The 20,511-nt window shown below is 64.0% G+C and overlaps 4 protein-coding genes across 8 annotated transcripts in view; 2 read left to right on the top strand and 2 right to left on the bottom strand.

Annotated features, from left to right (window-relative positions):
• AXIN1 (axin 1) overlaps nucleotides 1-6,061 on the top strand; it is an 84,656-nt gene extending 78,595 nt beyond the window's left edge. For 2 of the 3 annotated variants that reach the window (XM_064725812.1, XM_064725813.1), the window contains 2 exons: nucleotides 3,461-3,631; nucleotides 4,402-6,061. In XM_064725812.1, coding sequence (XP_064581882.1) covers nucleotides 3,461-3,631; nucleotides 4,402-4,528 — 298 coding nt within the window. In that variant the 3' untranslated portion in view covers nucleotides 4,529-6,061. The remainder of the gene's footprint in view (nucleotides 1-3,460; nucleotides 3,632-4,401) is intronic. The other variant, XM_064725814.1, reaches the window with a different exon arrangement.
• Nucleotides 6,062-6,581: 520 nt separating this feature from the next.
• PDIA2 (protein disulfide isomerase family A member 2) lies at nucleotides 6,582-9,982 on the bottom strand. Its single transcript, XM_064726132.1, has 11 exons — nucleotides 9,602-9,982; nucleotides 8,994-9,200; nucleotides 8,566-8,699; nucleotides 8,357-8,494; nucleotides 8,167-8,283; nucleotides 7,963-8,088; nucleotides 7,690-7,884; nucleotides 7,240-7,360; nucleotides 6,964-7,145; nucleotides 6,802-6,885; nucleotides 6,582-6,703 (listed from the first exon to the last, which is right to left on the bottom strand). Exons 1-11 carry the CDS (start codon nucleotides 9,834-9,836, stop codon nucleotides 6,623-6,625), a joined length of 1,620 nt encoding a protein of 539 aa, XP_064582202.1. The 5' UTR covers nucleotides 9,837-9,982; the 3' UTR covers nucleotides 6,582-6,622.
• A 110-nt stretch (nucleotides 9,983-10,092) lies between these two features.
• ARHGDIG (Rho GDP dissociation inhibitor gamma) lies at nucleotides 10,093-14,013 on the bottom strand. 2 transcript variants are annotated; one of them, XM_064726130.1, is made up of 6 exons: nucleotides 13,759-14,000; nucleotides 12,457-12,642; nucleotides 11,465-11,548; nucleotides 11,298-11,374; nucleotides 10,696-10,759; nucleotides 10,093-10,605 (listed from the first exon to the last, which is right to left on the bottom strand). In XM_064726130.1, exons 1-6 carry the CDS (start codon nucleotides 13,829-13,831, stop codon nucleotides 10,406-10,408), a joined length of 684 nt encoding a protein of 227 aa, XP_064582200.1. In that variant the 5' UTR covers nucleotides 13,832-14,000; the 3' UTR covers nucleotides 10,093-10,405. The 2 variants fall into 2 exon arrangements, with proteins under 2 accessions (XP_064582200.1, XP_064582199.1); XM_064726129.1 differs by having other exon boundaries at nucleotides 11,298-11,548; nucleotides 13,759-14,013.
• An 835-nt stretch (nucleotides 14,014-14,848) lies between these two features.
• Nucleotides 14,849-19,960, top strand: RGS11 (regulator of G protein signaling 11). 2 transcript variants are annotated; one of them, XM_064725600.1, is made up of 17 exons: nucleotides 14,849-14,920; nucleotides 15,694-15,790; nucleotides 16,098-16,148; nucleotides 16,222-16,328; nucleotides 16,398-16,449; nucleotides 16,728-16,786; nucleotides 16,924-17,000; nucleotides 17,130-17,211; nucleotides 17,335-17,403; nucleotides 18,020-18,043; nucleotides 18,126-18,187; nucleotides 18,410-18,523; nucleotides 18,629-18,744; nucleotides 19,070-19,157; nucleotides 19,259-19,397; nucleotides 19,466-19,548; nucleotides 19,620-19,960. In XM_064725600.1, the coding sequence occupies exons 1-17, from the start codon at nucleotides 14,861-14,863 to the stop codon at nucleotides 19,744-19,746; spliced, it is 1,407 nt and encodes a 468-aa protein (XP_064581670.1). In that variant the 5' UTR covers nucleotides 14,849-14,860; the 3' UTR covers nucleotides 19,747-19,960. The 2 variants fall into 2 exon arrangements, with proteins under 2 accessions (XP_064581670.1, XP_064581669.1); XM_064725599.1 differs by having other exon boundaries at nucleotides 18,014-18,043.
• Nucleotides 19,961-20,511: the final 551 nt, after the last annotated feature.

Raw genomic sequence — 20,511 nt, 5'->3', positions numbered from 1 at the left:
TTGAGCTGGCTGTGGGTGGAGAGCACTCTGTGCCAGCTTTCTGCAGACAGACTGGCCTTGCCAGCACGGCTCTGCAGCTCTGCAGCCACTCCCTCTGGCACAGCCCTCTCACCAAACTGCCCCCTGCCAGCAGCCCTGCTCCCACCCAGCACTGCCCCACTGAAAATCAGTGAGGCACCTGCAGTGACTGTGCTGGGAATTGGAAATATTCCTCCAGAAAAAGCATTTCTTTCCCTATTTCACCCTGATCTCTGAGATAGCAACCTGGCTGCTGCTGGCAGGCCATTCAGGATTGACCATCCAGTGCTAATGACCTGCAGATCCAGCAGCACACCAGTGCCCAGCATTGGTGTCCCAGTGACCAGCAGGTTTTTCCATGGACAGACAGGTTTTGAGCCATTTCCTGTACCTCAGTCTCTCATTTCACAGCTGGATTGTAGTAATTAATACCAGCTCCTCAGAGAAAAGATTTTTTCCAAGCAAGGAGAACATTTAGCATGAATTGGAATTAATTGTGTTGGCCCAGGATTGGAAGAGGAGCAGAAATGGTGGTTGGTAACATCTGCTGGGTGCATTTTGGGCTTTCCAGAGCTCTCCAGCCCCAGGGTTGAGTTTGAACACCTTTGCATCACAGCAAGCTTGGATTGGTGCTGCAAACCAGACCAGACAGGGTTCCCTGTCCCAGCCCTGGTGGGATGCACAGCTTGGGTCAGGACTGGGATACAGATGCAGTGAGAGGGATGAGTGCTGCTGTTTCCCTGCTGGATGGTGTTTTGTGCTTGTGACAAACACAGCAGTGGGAGGTGATCTCAGAAGGGGCAGGGTGTGGTACCTGGCAGTGTTTCTGGGTCACGCTGACACCCAGGAGATGGGTGCAGGTGGCAGATTTAATGAGGCAGGGCTCAGAGTCGCTCTGATGGCCTTTATGTGCAAGCCAAAGTCTCAGGAGATCTCTTGGCAATGACGAAAGTGGAGACAGTTGTGTTGTTTCATTCTCCTTAGGGGAGCTCTTGGAAAATTACATTGTCAGTGGATGTACAATGTAATCACTGTGTCAGTGATTCCATATTCATCAGCTCTGCTTCAGCCTGCCACAGCTCCATGGCTGCAGTTTGGGGTGTGTGTGAGTTCTGCTGATGGAATTGAAGCAACAGGAAAATCATCTCTTGGTACATTGGTGATAAAAGGAGCACTGGGGAAATGTGGGCCCTGTCTGGGAGGAAATGGGAGAGCTGCTTACCTGGGGCTTGCACAAGGCTGAGCTGCTCAATGGCTTTGAGTGCTCCAACCACAGCACCTGAGGCACAAAGGCAGGGACTGGGAGAAAAGAGCCACCCACAGTAGGAGAAAAATGAGGTTTGAGACCATGTAAAGAACCTGAAGGTGCACAAGTCCATGGGACCTGATGAAATCCACCCACAGGGCCTGAGGGCACTGGTGGATGAAGTGTCTGAGCCACTGTCCATCATATCTGAGAAGTCATGGCAGTCTGGACAAGTTCCCACTGAGTGGAAAAGGGAAAGCATAGCCCCCATTTTCAAAAAGGGGAAAAAGGAAGGCTCCTTTAGGGAGCTAAAGGCTGGTCAGTCTCCCCTCTTTGTCTGTCAAGATCATGTTTGGGCATTGCTTCAGGCATCGTTTTCAGGGCACATCTCCCTGGAGTCAGGCTGAGTACGTTCAGGAATGGCCTCCCAGGTGTGAAGTGCCCAGCAGGAGGAAGGACACTACAGCCACTGGCACAGACCCCTCTTGCTCCTGCCTCAGCAGAGCTCAGGGATGTCCTGTCCTCTCCATCTCCCCAGGCAAAGGAGAGCAGCAGCCCTGAGGAAGCAGCTCTGCTCCTGCTCCAGGCTCATCACCTTGTCCTCATGTCCCCAGGCACACAGCAGCCCTCTCTTAGTCATGGCTTGTCTCTACCAGGATTAAGAGAAGCTTAGGGACTTTGAGGTTTTCCAAGCCCCTTCAATTAACTTCTGGCTCACAGGATTCACTGAATTTGCCTGAATTTATGACCCATTTTCCCTTTAAATGGCTTATATTTTTTTTTCCAAGGATGACTCAATTCCTTAATGTTTTTCTAGCTAAAGGGCATCCTGTATTTTGATGCAGGGATGGGAGAGGCTCGGGGAGCTCTGCTGGCACCAGGAGCAGACCCTTCCCTCTCAGGGTGCTGCATCTTCCCCAAAGCTCTCCCAGGCAGAGCAGGCACCCGGAAGATTGTTCAGCTGAACTTTAGACCTCTCATGCCTGTAGGAAGAGGAGGAAAGGCTGTGTCTGGTGCTGGTTTGCAGTGCCAGTGTTTATGTGGGCACACCATGAAAAGGTGCTCTGCCCGCCAGCCACTGTTTAAAGGTTAAGGTCAGAGTCATTTCCAAAACTGCGATTACCTCATGTGCTTGGCAGATTCTATGGTTTTTACAGCAACTTTCCAGTCATGTATATACAAAATCATCTTTTTTTATCCAGTGTGCTTTTAAAATATTTTTTTTAAGCTGCCAAATGTGTTTTATGTGACTTTGAAAGGGAAGGCTGCCTCTGGCTCAGACCATGCATGCCAAGGTACCAATTTGTGTAGGCTGCTCCAATGTTTGTGCAGCGTTTTCAGCACCCCAGATGAAAGGCTCTGAGAAGGGCAAAGTACCCTGAGCTGAATTATTGTTGCTTTTGTCTGTCTCTGAAAATGGGGTGAGGGCTGGGCTGACAGTTTCAGTCTAGTGATGGCACCACAAAGCTGAACCTGGTGTGTGGGCTGGAAGCAAAGACCAGACCAGCATTTTGAGAGCTGGGAAAACACAGGAGGTGTAAAGTCACTGAGGTTTTGGGGATGGCAGCTGCCTTGGCACCCTGCATGGACAGGGCAGGCAGCAGAGTCTCCAGGACGTGCCATGCTGGGAGCTCCATCCCCTCAGACCTCCAGGTACCCTGGGAGAGGTGCCCAGGGGAGCTGTGGGGTGCAGGAACATCCAGCCTGCAGATGTGGGCCCCTGGAAAATCCTGTTCTGGCCATGGTGACAGTAATCTCAAGCAGTCTGGGCACTGTCTGCATGCTCATGCCCTGTGTGCAGGTGGGCACCAGGAGCATGGTGAGATGGTGATGGAGATGATGGTGACCTGGCTCTGCTACCTTGGCCTGGGCTGCTCTGCCAGTGACTCCCCAAACCATGCTGTGAGGAGAGCTGTACCCTCCCAAAGCCTGGAGACAGCACCAGGGGGCTGAGTTAGAACGTGTACCCTCCTTGTAGCTGTGTCCTGGCCTTGTTCTGCCTTTCCAAGTGCTCCTTGGTCAATCTGGGTGTGTGTCTGTGTGCCCGGAGAGCTGCTGGGAGCAGGCACTGCTCAGGGCCTGCACTGCATTCCTGACCTGCTCCTTCACCCAGCAGCCCCGAGCCCTGCCAGGTGCCCAGCAGGATGGCTGTGAGCCCCTGGCTGGCCCTGAGCAGGTCCCTGTGTGTGTTCCCAGCAGGTTGAAGCCCCAGAAGAGGCCGGGCAGCGGCGCGGCGCAGCCCTGCGAGAACATCGTGGTGGCCTATTACTTCTGTGGGGAGCCCATCCCCTACCGCACGCTGGTCAAGGGCCGCGTGGTCACCCTGGGACAGTTCAAGGAGCTGCTGACCAAGAAAGGGAACTACAGGTAAGGGCTGCTCCCAGCCTGCCAGCAGCTGTTGGTGACCCCTGGCAGATGTCACTGCCGGGACACAGCGGAGTTGTCCCCACAAAGGGGAGGGTGGGTCAGGAGGGCTTCCTCAGGGCATGCTGTGCTGGGGATGTGGCAGCATGGCCAGGGCACCTGGGCTGGGGAAAAGGCAGCTTAACAGGGGAGAGGGAGGTTGGGTTTTGTAGCAGAAATGTCCTGCGTCATGGTTTGCACCTCCAGCAGGAGCTGCTGAGCTGCCCTGCGGGTTCCTGGGCAGGTGCAGTCAATGCTCAGTGATGCTGTGGGGATCTTCTAAATTCAGAGGTGGTTTTGCTCCTCTCAGAATTCCCTTTGGTGAGGACAGGGAGGTTGGGTCCTGCCAGGGTCCTAAAGCCATCAGACATGGGGTGTGGAGCTCTCCAATTTCCCACTTCCAAGTAGAAGCTGCCATGGGAAAGCCTGCCTAGAAATGCTCCACCAGCACAGATGCCTCGTCCACTGCTTTTGGGAGAGCCATGAATGGGCTTGGATTCAGGGCTGGAGCTCCTGACCATGCTAACATGGATCCTGACCCCTTTCTGTGGTCACTGTTGAGGGCAGGGCAGGAGTGTGGCCTCAGTGCCCTCCATGTCTGGGGCAGTAGCTTCCTGTGCTCCACGAGCTCAGAGCCATGGAGGGGCTGTACCCAGGCTTGGGGATCATGGTGCCCTATGACCATTCATCTGCATTTTTTTCCCTCTCCCCTTCCCCATTTCTGTTTGTTTCAGGTATTACTTTAAGAAGGTGAGCGACGAGTTCGACTGTGGTGTGGTCTTCGAGGAGGTGCGGGAGGATGACACCATCCTGCCCATCTTTGAAGAGAAGATCATTGGGAAGGTGGAGAAGATTGATTAGGCTCCAGGGCAGTGAGGACAGGACTGTGAAGGACTCTGGGACCGGAGGAGAAGGCCTGGGGCAGAGCTGCCACCACGGGCACCAGGCAAGCCCAGGGCAGAGGGCGGCAGCTCTGCCTTCAGCACGGATCTGGGCAAGCTCCAGGATGGCAGTGGATGCCCTTCCACCCCACAAACCTGCCAGTGGGAGCCTGGGCTCCCTCTCCATACCGAATATAAGTGTAATGTAGCATTGTACAGTGCATTAGAAAGTGTAATATGACCTTGTTTACTAAAGCTGCATATTTTTGATATATTGTAATAAAAGGAAAATATTTCCAATGTCACAGTGCTCTTATGTAAATGTAAAACATACAGGTACTGCAGAACTCACCCAAAGTGTACAGCCACCCATCAGACTCGGCTGCTCCATGCTTTCCTGGCACCCTGCCCTGCTCTCCCAGCATGGATGGCTCTGGAGCACCACGGGGTAGAGCTGCCCTCACCCCACCGGCTTGGAAGGGGTGACCCCACTCCAAAGGGGCTGTGAAGATCATTGAGCCATTTGGAAGGAGTCACCTGTGGCCCCCTCGGCAGGCTCAGCTGCTGGACGTGGTAGGATGGGTCTTGTTTTCTCCTCCTGAGCTTCCTTGCAGCCGAGTAAATCCCCAGGGGATAGAAGGGTCAGTGCCTGTTTGGTCTGGGGGCTTCCACAGAGCCAGGGTGGCAGGCTGGGTGCTGGCATCCCACAGCTTGCACACTCCTGTGCGTCCCCTGTGTCCCCATGGAGAAGGGATTGCTTCTCTGGCTCCTCTGTGCCTGGTGCAGACACGTCCAGACCCCTGGGCCAAGCTCTGGCTTCAGGCAGGGCTCTCTTTAGGAGAGCCATAATGGGGAAGACAAAATACATCTCTTTATGAGCCTGCATCTTCTGTCAGCTTCTGTGTCCCAGGGGAGGCAGCAGGAGGGCACTGCACCAGGGGGTGGTTGATGCCAGTTTCCAGCCCTGGGAAGCCTCCTGGGGTTACTCAGCTGCAAGGAAGCTGGGGCTGTGCTGGTGCTCCCCCATCCTGTCCTTGCCCAGCCCAGGCCCTGCTCTGTGCCAGCTCCCTTAGGGGGTGGCGCCAAAGCCCGGGGGCCCAGGGTGGCACTGCCCTGCTCAGAGCCCAGCCCCAGCAGTGTGGCACTGCCAGGAGCCCAGGGCACCGTGCCAGGATGGGCTGTGCCTGTTGTACACCTCACCGAGTGCCTTTAAACACGGGCTGGACTTGCCTAAAGCACTGGGTGAAGTCCAGCAAAATCTGCAAATGTTTTCAGCCCGGGAACTGTCACGAGGGGTTTGAGTCCGTTTTTTGAGGTTCTGATGGTGGTGTGTCTGGTGAGGGTGTTGGCGTGCCCGGGATTTCCGTCCCCCCCTTTTTTCTGGGGGGTCCCTGTAAATATGTACAGTGGCCGTGCAGCCCCGGCATTTCCTCTGCATTCTCATGTGCTGACTTGTACAATGATCTTTTCAAAGGTACTTGGATAAAATGAAATAAAACCCCACATCCCACTGCCTGCTGCTTTTTTTCCTTCCCTGTGGAGCAGGCCCAGGCCCTCAGCAGCCTCTGGGATGGACAGAGGATGGGGCAGGATTGGTGAAGGGCACAGGGTGGGACTGGAGCTGCTCTGAGCTCCCTGGAGGGGTGGCTGAGCACATCCTGGCCCAACAGGACCAGCATGTTGCCCCTGAAGGAATGGCTCAGCAGAGAGGGGACAGTGCTGGAGTTGCCAGAGGCTACAAGCCAGGCTTTCATGCCAGTAGAACCCCATGTTGCCCTGCCTTGGCTGTGACAGCAGCTCCTGGGGATTGCCTGGGTCTGCTGTGTCATGAAGGAGAGACCCCAGCTGGTCCCCCATCACCTGAACCCCACCAGTGCAGCACGGAGAGCTCCTTGGCCACCTGGTGCCATTGCAGGGTTGCCAGGCTCAGTGCAATGGCACAGCTGCCCCAGGAGGACAGAGGCCCTGCTGTGTGCCCAGGACAGGTGGGTGCTCCCAGCACATAGACACAGACACAGAGCAGAGCCCACATTGTTTCCAGTGGTTTATAGCACATGCCTGAGTAGGACAGGGCTCACAGCTCATCCCGGGATTCGTCCGTCCGCGGCGCACTCGGCTCCTCCTTGCCCGTGCCGTTCCCAGGGGCCTTGGTCACCTGGAGAAGGCGGCAGTGAGGCATGGAGGGACACACACTCCCTGCCTGACCCTGTCCCATCCTGCAGGATCCATCCCCCAGCCCCCGACCTCACTCACCGGAGGCTCCTCAGGCAGTGTCCCCCCGTTTTCCAGGAACTTGGAGAAGGTCTCCACATCTCGGCTGCTCTTGTACTCAATCATCTGGAGCCATGGGAGCAGAGGGCGCTCAGGGTGCCGCCGTCCCCCAGGTGTGGTGGCCCCACCAGTGCCCACACGTACCTTCCTGCCCGGCCCTGCAGGGAAGTAGTGCAGGGTGGGGTAGCCGTGGATGGTGATGTTCTCCAGCTCGTTGGCCGTGGAGTCCATCTTGGCGATGACGATGTCCTCGCGGTCCTTGTAGCGCTCGGCCAGCTCCTCCCAGGCGGCCTCCATGGCCTGGCAGTGGGGGCACCACGGTGCATCTGTGGGGTGGGGACACTGAGCAGGGGGCTGGGACAGGGCTGGGGTTGTCCTGGAGGGGCTGAGCTCCACGGCAGGGACGTGGGTGGCACTTACAGAACTTGACAAAGACGTTCTTGGTCTCATCGAAAGCCACCTGCTCGAAGGTCTTCCCCACCAGGACTTTAACAGGCCGTGTGTCCCAGTCCTCAGGGGGCTCTGCGCTCAGCAGGCGAGGCTGTGGGGACAGTCAGGACAGCCACAGCCTGGGCTGAGCAGTGCCAGAGGCCCCTGGGGCACAGTGCAGGCTGGGGCAGGGGTGTCTTCCTGTGCTGCCTTTTGGACCACACCTTCCCCTCTGCTGCCATCCCAGCTCTGTGTGTCTGCATGGCAGCAGTCTCCTGCCCCCTTGCCCATAACAAACCCCCAAATCCTCAAGCCTGGCAGCAGGAGCATCAGCAAACAGGTCCCTGCTGTTCACCACACAACCATCCATCATCCTTGGGCTCCTGAGCCAACAGCCCCATTCTCCCCACAGGGCAGAGCCCATCGTACTGCAGGGCTCACCTTGATCTTGCCGTCCAGCACGCCCTGGACGAAGGTGTGGATGGCCGACTCCGAGAAGTTGTCCTGCTCCATCTGGTACTTGTGGTTGTTCTTCATCCTCACCAGGCGCAGGGTGGGGGCGTCAGCAGCGCTCATGCCAAAGAAGGACAGGACATTGGCGCCGTGCCCGGTTACATCCACTACCACAAAGAGCACCTGGGCAGGGAGCAGGGGACACTGAGCCTGGGGAGTCCCAGAGCCACCCTCCGTGTCCCCTCCATGGGGCCACCTCACCTCACCCCTGAAGCCACCGGCAGCTGCCCTGAAGCCGTCCTGCAGCAACAGCTGCTCCGGTGAGGACTTGTTGAGGAAGAGCAGCATGTGATGAGGGATCTTGGCACTGAAGATCTGGTTGGAGGTCTGAGGAGGAGGAGGATAATGAGGGCAGGGCAGCCGTGGCCCTCAGGGGACAGTGGCAGGGCTGGGGACGGGCTGTACCTCGTTGGTGAACTCCATCACCAGCTGCAGGCTGTGGACGCGGAGCAGCCGCGTGAGCTCGGCCGTGTCCAGCCCCCGTGCCGGGTCCACAGGGAAGTTTGTCTGTTTCTCATCAAACTGCCAGGGCAGGGGCCTGTGAGGGCTGAGGGGAGGGCAGGATGGCCCCACCACGCCCCTGCCACCCCCTCACCTTCTTGAACAGGCAAACGGTGTCAGCTGACAGCCCGTAGGCCTGGAAGAGCTCAGCTGCCTCTGCCACGCCGAACGTGAGGTCCACCATCTCAGCTGCCACCTCGAAGAACGCCTGGGCTGCCTCACCCTTCAGGTCCTGCACAGCCACCCGTGAGTGCCACAGCCACAGCCACGGCCGTGGTCCAGCCCCAGCCAGCCCCAGCCCACCTTGAAGAAGCCGATGGCCACCAGGTCCCGGGAGTCGATGAAGGCTGCGGTGGTGTCAGTGTCCTGCAGCAGCGTGGCGCTGGGGCCCGCCCGGCGCTGCATCCAGAGCACGATGCCCTGGCTGTCCCTGCGGCCTGGCACACAGATGTCACCTGACACCCCTCTCCAGGCTGCCACCCCTCCCTGTGCCACCACCTCAGCCACCCGCCACAGCACTGTGACACTGTCCACCATCACCACCTCATACATCACACTGTCACCTGTCCGTTATCACCACCAGGACATGGCCACCCCTCTCACCATCACCACCCTGTGACACCCACAAGGACAGTGCCACCATCGACCATCGGCCCCTGCCACCCACCCCAGCCCCATGGCAGTGTCCCCTCGATGGCTGCCAGGGACACTGTGTGGAGCCTCAGCCCTACCGGTGTATTCCAGGGGGTGGGTGCGGTTGCCATCACGGAAGAGCTTGAGCGTGGGGTAGGAGGTGATGCCAAACTCAGTGGCCAGGGCTGTCTGTGCCGTGGCATCCACCTTGCCCAGCCGGGCTGGGCTGGACTCGTTCCTCAGCTCGGTGGCTGCCTGGGCAAAGGCAGGCGCCAGCTGCTGGCAGTGCCCACACCACGGCGCGTCTGTGGGCAGGGGACAGCATTGATAACGGGGACAGGTGTGGGGACAGCCCAATGGCTGTGTGAGCCCACTGGGCCCCAGCCTGTGCCCCTGTCCCACACCCACACCGTGTGTCCTTACCTTGTGTCCCATGCCCATGCTAAGCACCCTCACCCACGCTCTGCCTGTGTGCCTGCTCCGTGTGTCTGTCCCCATCCCATGCCCTGTCACATGGCCTGTGCTCTTGTCCCTCTGTCCCACAGCCCTGCCCACCCCACCTCCTGTCCCTCCTGGGTCCTGTACCCTGCTGTACCTGTGTCCATGTCCGTGTTCTGCCCACACTCAGCCAGGCCGATCCCCCTGCCCACATTCCCTGCCCCACCCCTGCCCTGCCCACAGCCCTGCCCGCCCTGGGGGCACTCACAGAACTCCACCAGCAGCAGCTGGTGCTCACTCAGGGCACGGGCAAAGTTGTGCTCGTGGAGCACCAGGACATTGTCCTCCTCCTTGATCTCATCTGAGAGCACTTCATCCTCTTTCTTCTCCTTTTCCTCCTCTTCTATCACCTCCTCATCCTCATCCTCGCCCCCCAAAGCCGGGCCCAGCCAGGCCAGCGACAGCACCAGCAGCCAAACCAGCCGGGACCCGCAGCAGCGCATGGTGCCGGCGCTGGAGATGTTGTCCAGGGAGGAGGACGCAGATAAGGGACCTGGGGGCGGGTTGTGCCTGTCCCCTGGGGCTCGTGGCCCTCCGCTACTGGCTGCCCGGCCCGGCCGATAAGGCAGCGGGACCAGGTGGCGTTTTCCAGAGCTCGTCCCCGCCAGGGAGACCGGGCCCCGCCAGCGGGATGGGGACAGGGAGCAGGGGACAGGGAGCAGACGACAGGCATAGGCGGTGGGGACACAGAGACACCAGTAAGAGACCAGTCTGTAGGGTTTAATGGCGATGGAAGAGCACAGCCTGCGAGCGGGCGGGTACCGGGCACGGCACCGCCACGGCAGGGTCACAGCCCCGGCCCCAGCGATGGGCACGCCGTGAGGACCAGGCGGGCGTCGAGGTTTAAAAAAAAAGAGCAATTAAAAATAACTTTGGTTGCGAAGACCACGACCACGGGCTCTCACTCGCTAAGGGACCCCCCCGAACCCCTGACGCGACCGGGGCAAGCGCGGCGGTGCCGGGACGGCGGCCCCGGGGCCCCGGGCGCGGGGGGAGCGGCTGCGGGGCGGGCTCAGTCCTCCCAAGCCTTCTTTATGCACAGGCCCCACTCCCAGCTCAGGTGCTCGGCCTTGTCGTCGTCGGTGACGAGCGAGCGGACGCGGTAGGAGCCCCGCGCCAGCCACCCCCGCGGCGCCTCCTCCGCCGGCGTCACCACCTCGTACTCCTCGGCCCGCGGCGCGTAGCTGCCCACCATGAACACGTCGCGGTCCACTGGGCCGGGAGGGGACAGAGGGACGGGTGAGCGGGGCCGGGATGCCGTGGGGGTCCCCAGCCCCCGCCCCAGCCCCCAGCCCCACTCACCGGGCCGGCCCCGGCGGTAGGTGAGGTGCAGGCAGCGCAGCCCGCAGACGATCTCCCTGTTCACCTGCGGGCACAAGGCAGGGGGGTCTTGGGGACTGTCCCCATGGCATGGAGACCCCTGGCACCCTGACATCTTCCAGGATGTCAGAATTCAGCAGCATCAAAGGTGGCAGGGACTCCAGGCTGGCAGGTAACTCCAGGAGGGGCAGGGACTCAGAGATGGCAGGGATCCCCCTCAGGAGGAGCAGGGACCTCTAGGAAACCCTTGGATACCAGCACTGCTGGGATCTCTGGGAGAAATGAGGATGCTGGGGTGGCAGGAACCATGGGGACAACAAGGACTTCCAGGGTGGCAGTGACCCAGGAGGGAACTCAAGGTGGACAGAGACCCCCAGAGTGGCACAGACCCCAAGGGTAAAGGGTGGAAGAGGATGTGCCAAGGCAGAGACCCTGGGACAAGCAGGGACCCATGGGTGGCAGGAGGGACCCAGTGGGGCAGGGTCCCAGGGTATCAAGGACCCCTCAGGGTGGGGAACCTGTGGTGTGGGGGCAGCAGGGCCTTGCCCAGCCAGCGGGCACAGGGCACCACGCACTCCCCTCACCTTGAAGGACACCTTCACTCTGTAGTCCACCCCTTCCTTCAGCACAAAGGCCCGGCCTCTCAGCTCCTCCAGGTCTCCTGCACAGGCAGATGGTCCATCAGCCCAGTACCCCTTCTTCCTCCTCCCCCTTCTCCTCCTCCTCCCCTCCCAGGTGTCCCCAGGCTCACCTGTCAGGTCCATGGTGATGGGCCCTGGCGCCTGCTCGCACATCAGTGTCAGCTTTGTCACCTGCACGTTGGGCACGCTGGCATCTGGGGACAAGCAGTGGGGCCCAGACCTTACCCACCATGGCCAGCCCCACCATCACCTCCATCCCACAGAGCCAAGGAGCAGCTCATGGCTGTGTGGGAAGGGCCACGGTGTCCGTGGTGGGGGTGTTAAAGCAAGTGAGTGCCAGGCAGGGCACTGAGAGCAGGTGCACCTCAGGTCACCCCACCACTGCCCTTTGGGGTAAGATCACGTTTAAAGGACCCTGACATGAGTATTTCCCAGGGGATACCGTTTCCTGGCTCAGGAGCTGAACAAGGGGGAGCAGAGGATGAGGATGCAGCACGTGCAGCCAACGCACCCCTTGAGCTGGGCACTGGTCTCATTCACCCCACAGCCCACCCTGCCCTGCCCCAGCTTTCACACACACCACGGTGCCCCCCATGCCCCCGCTGCTGTGCCAGCCTTCCCCCCCCCAGTCTGCACCCTCCTGGATGCATTCCTGGATGGACACTGGTGCTGGGCCCACGGAGCTCCCCGGGCACCCCCAGTGCAGAGCAGCACCGGCCCGGGGTGGGGAGCCCGTGGGGGCCATGGGGGCACGGTCTGGTCCCCCCGGCAGCGGTGCTACCCCGGTGTTGCACCCCCGCCCCCGCCGCTCGCTCCTCTCAGTCATCCCCATGAATTTCCCGGTTCCCTGTAGCCGTTCCTATGGAAACTGCGGCGGTGATCCCGTAACCACGGCAACTGCGGGGTCCCCGGGCCCCGGCGCTGTCGGCGGGGAATGCCGGGCTCTGTGCGCGGGTGGGGGGCACGGGCGGCACCCACGGGCGATTCCAGCCGGGATGCGCCCTCCCCGCCGGGGATGCCCCACGGGGCGCTCCCTGCCCGAGCTCCCCGAGCCCGCTGGGGCCGCCGGGGTGCCCAAAGCCGCCCCCAGCCCCAGCCTTACCCACGGCAGCGGGGATGGCGCCCAGCAGCGCCTGCTTGTACTTCCGCAGGCTCTCATCCCCCGGGTCCAGCTCCTGGATCTCCCGCAGGCTTTTCTTCTCCGGCGTCTTGTACGCCAGGGCCACGTCGGCATCCTCCTCCTCCTCCTCCAGCGATAGCGTCACCCCCTCCTTGTCAGCCATGATGTCTGCGGGGGACAGGCGGTGGCAGCTCCGGGGACACCCCGGGGACACCCCCTGCCCCCGACACGGAGGCTCCGCTGGACAGGGGGTGGCTGGGCTGTGGCAGGGGAATGCCGCGGGGAGGCCAGGCCGGTGCCCTGCCGGAGCCGAGGCCAGGCTGCGGGGCTCGGTGTCCCCAAGGCCTGGTGGCACAGCTGAGACCCGCGGTGTCGCCGCCGGCTGAATTCCGCACGGTCATGGAGCAGGGCGAGCTGGTGCCTGCGCCGCGGGCTCGCTCTGGGGGGCGCTTGGAGACCCCTCCAGCCCCCAGAGCCCCTTGGTGTCACCCGGAGAAATCCCTGTCACTGCCCCGCAGCCCCTCCAGCCCCACTGGGCACCCTCCTGCCCCAAACCCACCCCAAACCCAAACCAGCAGCAGCTGCAGGGCAAAGAGGCATCGCTGGGATGGAAGCTCCGGGGGCTCTGGTGCTGCCAGACTGCTCGGGGGGCACAAGCAGGAGTGATGTCCCCACAGTCCCCGACTCTCCCTGCCCATTGCATCATCACCCCACTCCTGTGACTGCGAGCACTGAGCTCCCCAAAACCCCTGGAACTCCATCCCGGGGGACACGCTGGGAATACAGCACGGGGCAGAGAACACTGCCTGCTCAGCCCCGCGGCCGCAGGGCCAAAACTCGGGGTCGGTCTGGCCAAGCTGTGGGTCCCTAGGGCAGTGGCAGTGATGGGTCCCCGGGGCAGGGACAGCGATGGGGACACAGCAGTGGCAGAGATGGGGACACAGCAGTGGCCTTGCTGCCCCTCTGCCCCCCCCGCGGCCCTGCCCTCGGCTGTCACGGCAGCCTGGGGGCACTCCCAGCCCAGGGATGCGCCCACCCCGGGACTCGGGGCTGCCCGCGGGTGGCAGGGCAGGGTAGCCTGGGCCAGGTGCCACAGGCAGCGAGGGGGACAGCGGGGATCTCCCCCGTGGGACGCCCCGGTTCCCCCGGGCCCGGGGTGCTGCTCTCTCACGGATGCACCGGGCACCCGGGGGATGCTCACGGACTCGCACTCGGAGCGATGCCCGCCCTCCCTCCCTCCCGGGCAATGCCCCCCGGCGCTGCCCCCCGGCCGCCGCCGCTCACCTCGGTAGCACAGCGCCAGCCAGAGCAGCTCCAGCAGCTGCCCGCCGGCCTCGCACACGTCCAGGCCGAGCATGGCCGGGCCGTGCCGGGCCCGCCGCCCCCGGGGCCGGGCGGGGCGGCCGCTGGCGGGGCCCGGGGCGCGGCTCTGCCGGTGCCGGCGGCTCCTCCCGCCCGCTGCCGCCGCGCTCGGCGGTGCCGGCTGCTCCCGAGCGCTCCCCGCTGCGCTTCCCGGCGCTGCCCGGCGCGGCCCGGCGGGGCGGCGGCGGCTCCCGCAGACGCGGCGGCTCCGCTGCCCGCCCCCGCCCGCCCCCGCCCCTCGGCGGCTCCAGCCCCGCCGCTCGTGGGCGGCGAGACTGCAGTGAGCTCATCGCCGGGCGCGCCCGCCCCGCGCTGCCCGCACCCCGCGAGCCTCCTGGTGTACCCTCAGTGCACTGCGTGCCTCCTAGAGCATCCTCTGGGTACCCTCAGAGCACTGCCTACATCCCAGAGCATCCTCTGGGTACCCTCAGGGCACTGCCTGCATCCCAGAGCATCTTCTGGTTACCCTCAGTGCACTGCCTGCATCCCAGAGCATCCTCTGGGTACCCTCAGAGCACTGCCTGCATCCCAGAGCATCCTCTGGGTACCCTCAGAGCACTGCCTGCATCCCAGAGCATCCTCTCTGTACCCTCTGTGCCCTGCGTGCCTCCCAAAGCATCCTCTGGGTACCCTCAGGGCGCTGCCCATGCCATGCCCGCACCCTGCCCAGCACCTCGCTCGCAGTTCCCGCACCATGACCGGGCTGTCCGCAGCCCCGCACGCTGCCCGCACCCCTCGAGCATCCCTCCTGTCCCCTCAGCGCTCCGCCCGCCCCCTGCCCGAGCCGCCATCCAGCAGCCACAGCGGTGCGGGTTCCCCTCCGGGGCACCGGGAGGCTTGGGGGGGCAGCGGGGGCCGGGGGTGCCGGGGGTGCCACGGGCAGGGTCAGATCGGCCCCGGGGGTCGGGGCCGGGTTTGGGGCTCCCGGTGGAGGCGGCGGCAGGCGCGGGGGGGCAGCGGGGCGGGGCCGGGCGGGGCCGGGGCGGGGCCGGGCCGGAGGCGCGGCGCGGGGCGCGCACCCGCGATGACCATCGGCGGCCCCCGCGGCCGGCACCCCCGCCTCCAGATGCCCTGTCTGCGCAAGGTGAGCTACACCGGCACCGGCACCGGCAGCCACCCCGCGGGGAGCGGGCACCGCGCAGGGGCACGGCGGAAACGGGCACCGCCAACGAGGGGAGTGGGCACGGCGGGCACCCGGTGTTGGGGCTGTGGGGATCGGGCACCGGCATCGCGGGGCGGGGGTACCGAGGGCACCGGCACGGTGCGGATCCGGTACCGGGCGCTGGGACTGTGCAGACTGGGGCACCGGCACCGTGCGGAGCGGGGACGGGGCGCGGGGACCGTGGGGACCGGGAGCTGACACTGCTCTGGGTTACGCGGGCACCGGGGGCCGCCGGCGGCGCGGGTGTGGGATCGGCGGGGAGCAGGGGAGCAGCACCCAGCAGCGAGCCCGGGACAGCGGGCACAGCCCGGCCCGGCGCCGCCACGGGCACCGGGAACCGCCCCGCGAGGGAATACCCGCGGGCAGCGCCCGGAGCTGCGTGCCCTGCTCCCCACGCCGGGCTGGGCTGCTGCCAGAGCCTCGGCAGAGCTCACTCCCCAAAACCGGGGTTCCCCGGGCCAGGGATGCCGGGAGGATGAGTGTCTGCAGCTCCAGCATCGGCTGCCGGGTGCCTCGGTCAGGCTGTGGCATGCCAGGCTGTCCCCAGGATGGGCTCTGGGCGCCCCTGTCGGGTTGCAGGGACCCGGGTTGTGCCCAGGTCACAGCGTGCCCGGGGTCACAGGGAGGGGAGCCAGGCTGTGCCCAGGCCCGGAGCCGCCGTGGCGGGGCTGAGCACGGCGTTCTTTGCCCGGCAGATGGAGCGGATGATCGTCAGCATGCAGGACCCCGACATGGGCATCAAGATGAGGAACCAGCGCTTGCTCATCACCGTCATCCCCCACGCCATGACAGGTGGGTCCCCGCCATGGGGTGCCCCCGAGGTGCGTGGGGAAGGGGCGCGGGAGCTCCCCGGGTGTCCCCAGCCCCGCAGCACCGCCGGCCCCGCCGCTCCCCTCCCGCGCCCCTTGCTCGGCTCTGCAGCTGGGATCAATTATGCATCGGCTGCGCGGGGCGGGCGCTCGCTCGTCCTTGGCAGAGCCCCCGTCACCCCGCGTGACCCCTGGCACTGCCATGCTGTGCCAGGTGCCCCGGCCGAGAACACCCCCATATCAGTGTGGGGATCCCCCCTGCACCCCACTGACGCGGCCTCCATCCCTAGGGAACGACATCGTGGAGTGGCTCATCCAGAAGTACGGCATCACGGAGGAGGGTGAGTGCCCTGGCACAGGGAGGGGCAGCTGGGGCTGCCGAGCCTGCACGCAGCCCCCAATCACACTTCGCAGAGTCGCTGCACCTCGGCAACCTGATCGTGAAGCACGGCTACATCTACCCGCTCAAGGACCCGCGCTCGCTGGTGCTGCGGGCGGACGAGTCCCCCTACCGCTTCCAGGTACGGCCCGAACGCCGGGGCTGCCCCCCGGGCACCCAGGGCAGCTCCTCAGCCTCTTCCTCCCCGCAGACCCCCTACTTCTGGACCAGCACCAAGTGGCCGGCCACGGAGCTGGACTACGGTAGGTGCTGCAGTGCCACCGGCACCAGCGTGGGCTGAGACCCCTTCCAGCCCTTCCAGCCCCTTCCAGCCCTTCCAGCCCCTTCCAGCCCTTCCAGCCCCTTCCAACCCTTCCAGCCCTTTCCAACCCTTCCAGCCCTTTCCAACCCTTCCAGCCCCTTCCAGCCCTTTCCAACCCTTCCAGCCCTTCCAGCCCTTTCCAGCCCTTCCAGCCCTTTCCAGCCCCTTCCAACCCTTCCAGCCCTTTCCAGCCCCCTGAGCGCCGCCGCTTTCCTGCAGCCATTTACCTGGCCAAGAAGAACATCCGCAAGCAGGGTGACCTGATCGAGCACGAGAAGGTGAGCGGGGCCCTCCCCACTCCTGCCATGGGCTGGGGCAGTCCCGGCTCACCCCGGAGCGGGCGGGGGACACGGCTGTGCCTGTGCTGGAGCCAGGCCAGGGGACAGGGCCACACCGTGCCTTTGTCGCTCTCCAGGACAACTACAACCTCCTGCACAAGCGGATCAACCACACGTGGGACTTCGTGGTGATGCAGGCGCGGGAGCAGCTCCGGTGAGTGCGGGCACGGCCGGCCCCGCCGCGCCCGGGGAGCGGCCGGGATGGAGAGGCCGGGATGGAGCAGCCCGGGGTGCCGGCAGGCAGGGTGCCAGCAGCACCTCCCCGCTGCCTCTGCACGGCCAGGGCAGCCAAGCAGCGGCGCAAGGGCGACCGCATCGTCATCGACTGCCAGGAACAGGCGTACTGGCTCGTCAACCGGCCCCCGGTGAGCGCGGGGCGCGGGCGGGCTGGGGGTGCAGCCCTGGCACCACGCAGGCCCCGGCCCGAGCAGCGGGGCTGAGGGGCTCAGGGGGTCCCCCCAGCCCCCAGCATGGTGCTGTCCTTGCAGCCAGGAGCCCCCAACGTGCTGGAGCAGGGTCCCGAGCGCAGGAACTGCCACACCACCCGTGTGCAGCTGGTGAGTGGGGTGTCCGGGCACCCCAGCGGGCACAGGGCACACCCAGTGCCTGTGCCGGGGGGAAGAGCTGCCCCGGTGGGTGCCCATCCAGCTCACCCCACACTGTGCCCCTTTTGGGGTGAGGGGTGAGCCCCAGCTCTGCTAACATCCGTGTGTCCCCCACCCCGAGCATGAAGGGTCCGTGTGTCTGTCCTTGCACCAGTATCCCTCTGTGGCAGCACCTCTGGTCCCTGCAGGGAGCCCTGGGGTGCCAGCAGCAGCCACCAAGCCCTTCCCAGTGTTGTGACCCCACTAATGCTGCCCCAGCACCCCCAGGCTGCCCTCACTAACCACCCACTTTCTCTTCTCTGCGCCGTGTGCCGTGTCCTGTGCTCACGTAAGTGTCACTAACCCAGGGCTGGTGTCACACTGGGGCGTGGAGGGGGGGAGCCAGGGTTCATTCCATGGGCTGTTCTGCCCCAGGAGGGCTGGAGAATGAGGCTGGAGGCCACGGGGATGGGATACAGAGTCCCGGGGTGGGGGACTGGTTGCCTGGATTGTCCAGGGTGGTGGGGCAGGACAATGTCCCAGCCCCACCGTGCCCTCACCCAGCCCCGTGCATCTCTTGCAGACCAAGAACATGGATTACTACAAGCGAGAGGTGAGTGGGGCCAGGGGTGGGGGCAGCTCTGGGGAGCACGAGCTGCCAGGCACCCCAACATCTGCCCTGTGCCTGGCCCCAGATCGAGTACTGCAAGAAGGCCATGGCCAGGACCAGGGTGAAATCCTCCATCTGCCTTGAGGGGTGAGTGGCAGCAGCTGCCCCAGCCACGGCTGGGTCCCTGCCAGGGTGACAGGGGCACCCACACCCCAGCAGCTGGTGCTGGCACCTCTGCACCCCAGCCCTGAGCAGGGAGTGGGGCTGAGGCTCTGCACAGCTCAGGCACATCCCCGCCACGTCCCATTCATGTCCCCACGGTGGCTGGGGTTGGTGGCCCTGGTCTCCTCCAGCCACCACTCCTGGCAGGTACATCAAGTTCAACGAGCAGTATGTGCCCCACGACCCCATCATGTCCGGCTGCCTGCCCAGCAACCCCTGGATCACGGATGACACCACGTACTGGGCCATGAATGCCCCCACGTAAGTGCCCCAGCCCCCCAGAACCCCAATCTGCAGGGTTGTGGGGTCTGTGGGGTCATGCAGGCTGCCATGGGCTGCCAGCCCCAGTGCCACTCTCACCTACAGAGTGACAACCCCTACAAAGCTGCGCGTGGAGCGCTGGGGCTTCAACTTCAGTGAACTCATCAACGACCCCCTGGGCCGGACACAGCTCCTGGAGTTCCTCAAGAAGGAGTTCAGTGGTGAGGGGGGCCAGCCCCAGCCCTGAAACACCTCTGGGTTGGCACCCCAGACCCACCACTCTGACCCAGCACTGCCAAACCCACCGTGTCCCACTAGTGCCTAATCCACTGCCCCATCCCAACACCCCCAAACCAACCCATTGCTGTGTCCTGCCATTCCTCAGCCCCACCACATCCCAGTACCTCCCAGCTATCTGCCCCAGTTTCCCTGCGCCAGCTGGCTCTCCCTGTCCCACGGGGACACATGCCCAGCCATGGTGGCCTTTGGGGTTGCCCATGAGGGGTGCCCAGTGTCCCCATTCCCAGCACCGTGTCCCCTCCCCAGCTGAGAACCTGAGTTTCTGGGAGGCGTGTGAGGAGCTGCGCTACGGGGAGCAGTCCCGCATCGCCGAGATCGTGGACTCCATCTACCAGTGAGTGCCACCGGGTTCGGGAGGAAGGTTCGGGGCTGGTGAGGCCATCGCGGTGCTCTGCCCAGGGCAGGGCCGGGCTCAGCACGTTTGTGGCTCCCCAGGCAGTTCCTGGCGCCCGGGGCCACGCGCTGGGTGAACATCGACAGCAAGACGATGGAGAGAACCCTGGAGGGCATCAAGACGCCCCATCGCTACGTGATGGACGATGCGCAGATGCACATCTACATGCTGATGAAGAAGGTGGGTGAGGGCGGGGCTGGGCAGAGCAGGGCTGGGCAGGATCGATCCTGACCTCTCTGCTCGCCCAGGACTCCTACCCTCGCTTCCTCAAGTCGGACCTCTACAAGAACCTCCTGGCCGAGGCCGTCATTCCCCCGGAGACCAAGAAGCGGTGAGGGCAGGGGCTGTCCCTGGGGACACCAGGGGCGGTCCCCGCCGGTTCTGACCCCGTTCTGCCCGCAGCGTTTTCCCCTTCATGCGCAAACAGCGGCACTCCAGCCCCAGCCCGGCGCTGCTGCTGCCCGCGGGCGATGCCGAGGAGAGGAGCAGGAGCCCTTCCACGGCCCCGGTCCCCGAGGAGGAGAGCTGAGAGAGCTGAGAGCCCCGGAGCGCCCCGACCCAGCACAGCCAGCCCCTGCCGGCAGTAGCACTGAAGGAGAGAAGCCATAACCCCCCGGAGCCAGGCTGACCCCGCTCACATCCCCGCAGCCCCTGTCCCCCCTCGGGGAGCCGCACCCAGCCGGCCTGGTGCGGGGTCACCCCTGCTCCCCAGCCCGGGCACAGTAAAACCCCACGGGAAACACCGCAGGCTCCCGTGGTTCTTGGGGACCGGGGCCAGGGAGGTGTCGGCAGGGTGGGAGAGGCACAAAGTGCTGCTCATTTCTGGATTGTGAGCTGTTCTCTGGGCTGGAAGCGATGTCCTGCCATGCCTGCAGCAGCCAGCCAGGGTGCAGGGCCGGGAGGGGACCAGATCTGCCATGGCACAGCCAGCACCCACCGACCTGAGGCTCCCAGGGGCAGCACCAGCCTGGCACGGCCCAGCTGGCACTCAGGGTGTGCCACCCACACACCGGCAGGGACAAAAGGCCTCTGGAATGGCCCTGTGGGCTGGCAGGGGCACCAGGAGCAGGGCTGGCAGCTGAGCCACTCTGCTGTCCATGGCTGTTAATCTGAGCGAGGCTGGGGATCGCTGGGCAGGATTATTCCCCGGCCGGGAGCACAGCCCCAGCTGCACAGGATTATCGCTGGTGGTTACATAAAGCAGAGGGGGCTGATGGCCAGCAGTGCTCAGCCCTGGAGCCCAGCCTGCTCCACACGTACCCACAGGGCAGAGCTGGGCACAGCTCCAGCCCCA

Source organism: Zonotrichia leucophrys, chromosome 14 (assembly GCF_028769735.1).
Source record: "Zonotrichia leucophrys gambelii isolate GWCS_2022_RI chromosome 14, RI_Zleu_2.0, whole genome shotgun sequence".
Lineage (NCBI taxonomy): Eukaryota > Metazoa > Chordata > Aves > Passeriformes > Passerellidae > Zonotrichia > Zonotrichia leucophrys.
This window is presented reverse-complemented; position numbering and strand designations above follow the sequence as displayed.